Source organism: Ceratotherium simum, chromosome 2 (assembly GCF_057802395.1).
Source record: "Ceratotherium simum simum isolate JZ-2026a chromosome 2, ASM5780239v1, whole genome shotgun sequence".
Lineage (NCBI taxonomy): Eukaryota > Metazoa > Chordata > Mammalia > Perissodactyla > Rhinocerotidae > Ceratotherium > Ceratotherium simum.
The window spans coordinates 37,529,597-37,532,287 of record NC_141901.1 but is presented as its reverse complement, the minus strand read 5'-3'; the positions used below and the strand labels follow the sequence as shown (position 1 = coordinate 37,532,287).

The window sequence follows — 2,691 nt, the reverse complement described above, 5'->3', positions numbered from 1 at the left end:
CAAATCCCCTCACACTGTTGCTAAGAGATCTTCTAATTCTTCCTCTCCCTCCCCATTTTATGGATGGATAAACTGAGGTTCACATGTTTGTGTCTGAACACTACTCATTCTTTCATTCCATGTCCTGATCAAGTTCAGATAGCTGAAGTTAACCATATTTTTCACTTTTGGAGAGCTAGTTTCCTTGGGCTTGTACTGAGCAAGAAAAACACAGTAATCCATAAGTAAGATACAAGGGAAACATATTAGATAATTCCTTAGTCCTTGGCTAGAGAGATAACAAGTTCTTTGTCTTAGAGAAAGCCTCCTCACTGGTTGTCATTTATTCTGTTGCATATTTAGCCTTAATTTTTATTTTAGCAGACACTTTTGGGAAGGAATGAAGGAGTTCCACCAAGCACCTGGAAATGACTGTCACCTGCACACTTTGTGCTGAGTTTCCCATACATTCTTACTCTCCTCTCTGGATCCTGGTCTCTATCCTGACCCTGACTCTCCTACATAGAAGTGCTCTCCATGGAGCCCGTCAATGAGACCTTGGTGAGAGAGTTTGTCTTCCTTGGATTCTCATCTCTGGCCAGGCTGCAGCTGCTGCTCTTTATGGTCTTTCTGCTTCTCTACCTGTTCACTCTGGGCACCAATGCCATCATCATTTCCACCATTGTCCTGGACAGAGCCCTCCATACCCCCATGTACTTCTTCCTTGCTGTCCTCTCCTGCTCTGAGACTTGCTACACCTTCGTCATTGTACCCAAGATGTTGGCTGATCTTCTAGCCCATAAGAAGACCATCTCCTTCCTGGGCTGTGCCATCCAGATGTTTTCTTTCCTCTTCCTCGGCTGTTCTCACTCTTTCCTGCTGGCAGCCATGGGTTATGATCGCTACATGGCCATCTGTAACCCTCTGCATTACACAGTGCTCATGGGACATGGGGTATGTTGGGGACTAGTGGCTGCTGCCAGTGCCTGTGGCTTCACTGTCTCATTAGTCACTACCTCACTGGTATTTTACCTACCCTTCCACTCCTCCAACGAGCTCCATCACTTCTTCTGTGACATTTCTCCTGTCCTCAAGTTAGCATCTCATCACTCTCGCCTCAGCCAGTTGGTCATATTTATGCTTGGCATGTTTGCCTTGGTTATCCCATTGTTACTTATCCTGGTCTCCTACATCTGCATCATCTCTGCCATTCTAAAAATTCCATCCTCTGTTGGAAGATACAAAACTTTCTCTACCTGTGCCTCCCATCTCATTGTGGTAACTGTTCATTATGGTTGTGCCTCTTTCATCTACTTAAGGCCCAAGTCCAATTACTCTTCAAGTCAAGACATCCTAATATCTGTGTCTTATACCATCCTCACTCCATTGTTCAATCCAATGATTTACAGTCTGAGAAATAAAGAATTCAAATCAGCCCTTCGAAGACTAATGGGCCAGACTTCATATCCTGTTAATTAAAGAGTCAAGTTTTAACTATTCAGCAAATTTTATACTTTTTATGTAAAATGTGTGCTTTCACACATTTTGTCCTTTAAATGTAGAACATATTATAACATAAGGACATTTTACATATGAGGAGAACAAGGCTCAAAGAAATTAAGATGTTCTGGTTTTTTACTATCAACGATACTCCAAGAAGGCTAGGCAGATGTGGGAAGCAATTTTTAGAACAAATTTCATCATATTTCACTGCTTGAAAGATTGATTATTCAAAAACAAATATGCAAACCGATAAGAGCAAAGAAGCATCCAAAGATGTTTAGTTGCAAGGAACAGAAGAAGAAAATCTGACTATCTATCCCTACTCCTCCTACTATCAGCGTTCCCTTTCCTAAGATGACAGGTAACCTTGGACCCCTCCATTCTAAGGCAAACTTTAGTGGCCTTTTCCGTCCCTGATTCGCCCCCCTCATTCTGCCTATTGAAATGTCTTTACTTGGGGTTGTTCAGTCCTTCCTTTGTTTGAGATTGGAACCTCATGGAGTCTCCTTCCTATATATACGTATGTCCTTCCCATACTATCCTGCCTTAGCTTTCAAATTCATTGCCAGAAAATCATGCCTATTTATTCTCTTCAAGGCAGCTACTAACATTGACTAATTGCTGAAGTCAATGCTGTCTAATTGATGACTAATAGCTCAAGTAATCTAAGCAAAAGGATTTAGTTAATATTAATACAGTGTCCCAGAGCTAAAGTTCCCTAATGACCGGAAAATCCATGGAAAACTCCTTCAGTTACTCCCCTTGCCATACAGGATCATTCCAAGAGTCCTCTGTTAGCAAGAACTTATTATCTAGTCTATGTTTACCTCTATGGCTTTATTATCACCATTTTTTTTTCATTATTATCATCCATTTCTCATATGTGCCTAGTTGTTCACTCCGAAGCTAATCAATTATCTGCTGGTCCTCAAAGTGACATGATTCTGTATTCTGCAATGTTTTCTCGTGTGCTGCTTCTTCTCTTTGGAATAGCTCGTCTCTTTTATTTTATTTTCATATTTTATCTCATATTTCAGCACAACCTCAGATACTCTCTCACTTTCACTCTAAAACATTCTTGTCTCCCTGTCACACTCTGTCAATGGTATTAGACTCTGCCTTCTCTGTGTTCTCATAGCACCCAGGATGCATTTTATTATGTCTCTTATTACTTCAACAAATATTTATTTATTACTTACTATGTACCAG

At 40.7% G+C, this 2,691-nt stretch overlaps 1 protein-coding gene across 1 annotated transcript; it reads left to right on the top strand.

Annotated features, from left to right (window-relative positions):
- The first annotated feature begins 516 nt into the window (after positions 1–516).
- Positions 517–1,458, top strand: LOC101404871 (olfactory receptor 10K1). Its single transcript, XM_014797041.2, has one exon. The coding sequence runs from the start codon at positions 517–519 to the stop codon at positions 1,456–1,458; it is 942 nt and encodes a 313-aa protein (XP_014652527.2).
- The last annotated feature ends 1,233 nt before the right edge of the window (positions 1,459–2,691 follow it).

Coding starts and splice junctions, on each gene's coding strand:
- LOC101404871 (XM_014797041.2), top strand. CDS start 517: ATGGAGCCCGTCAATGAGACCTTGGTGAGAGAGTTTGTCTTCCTTGGA.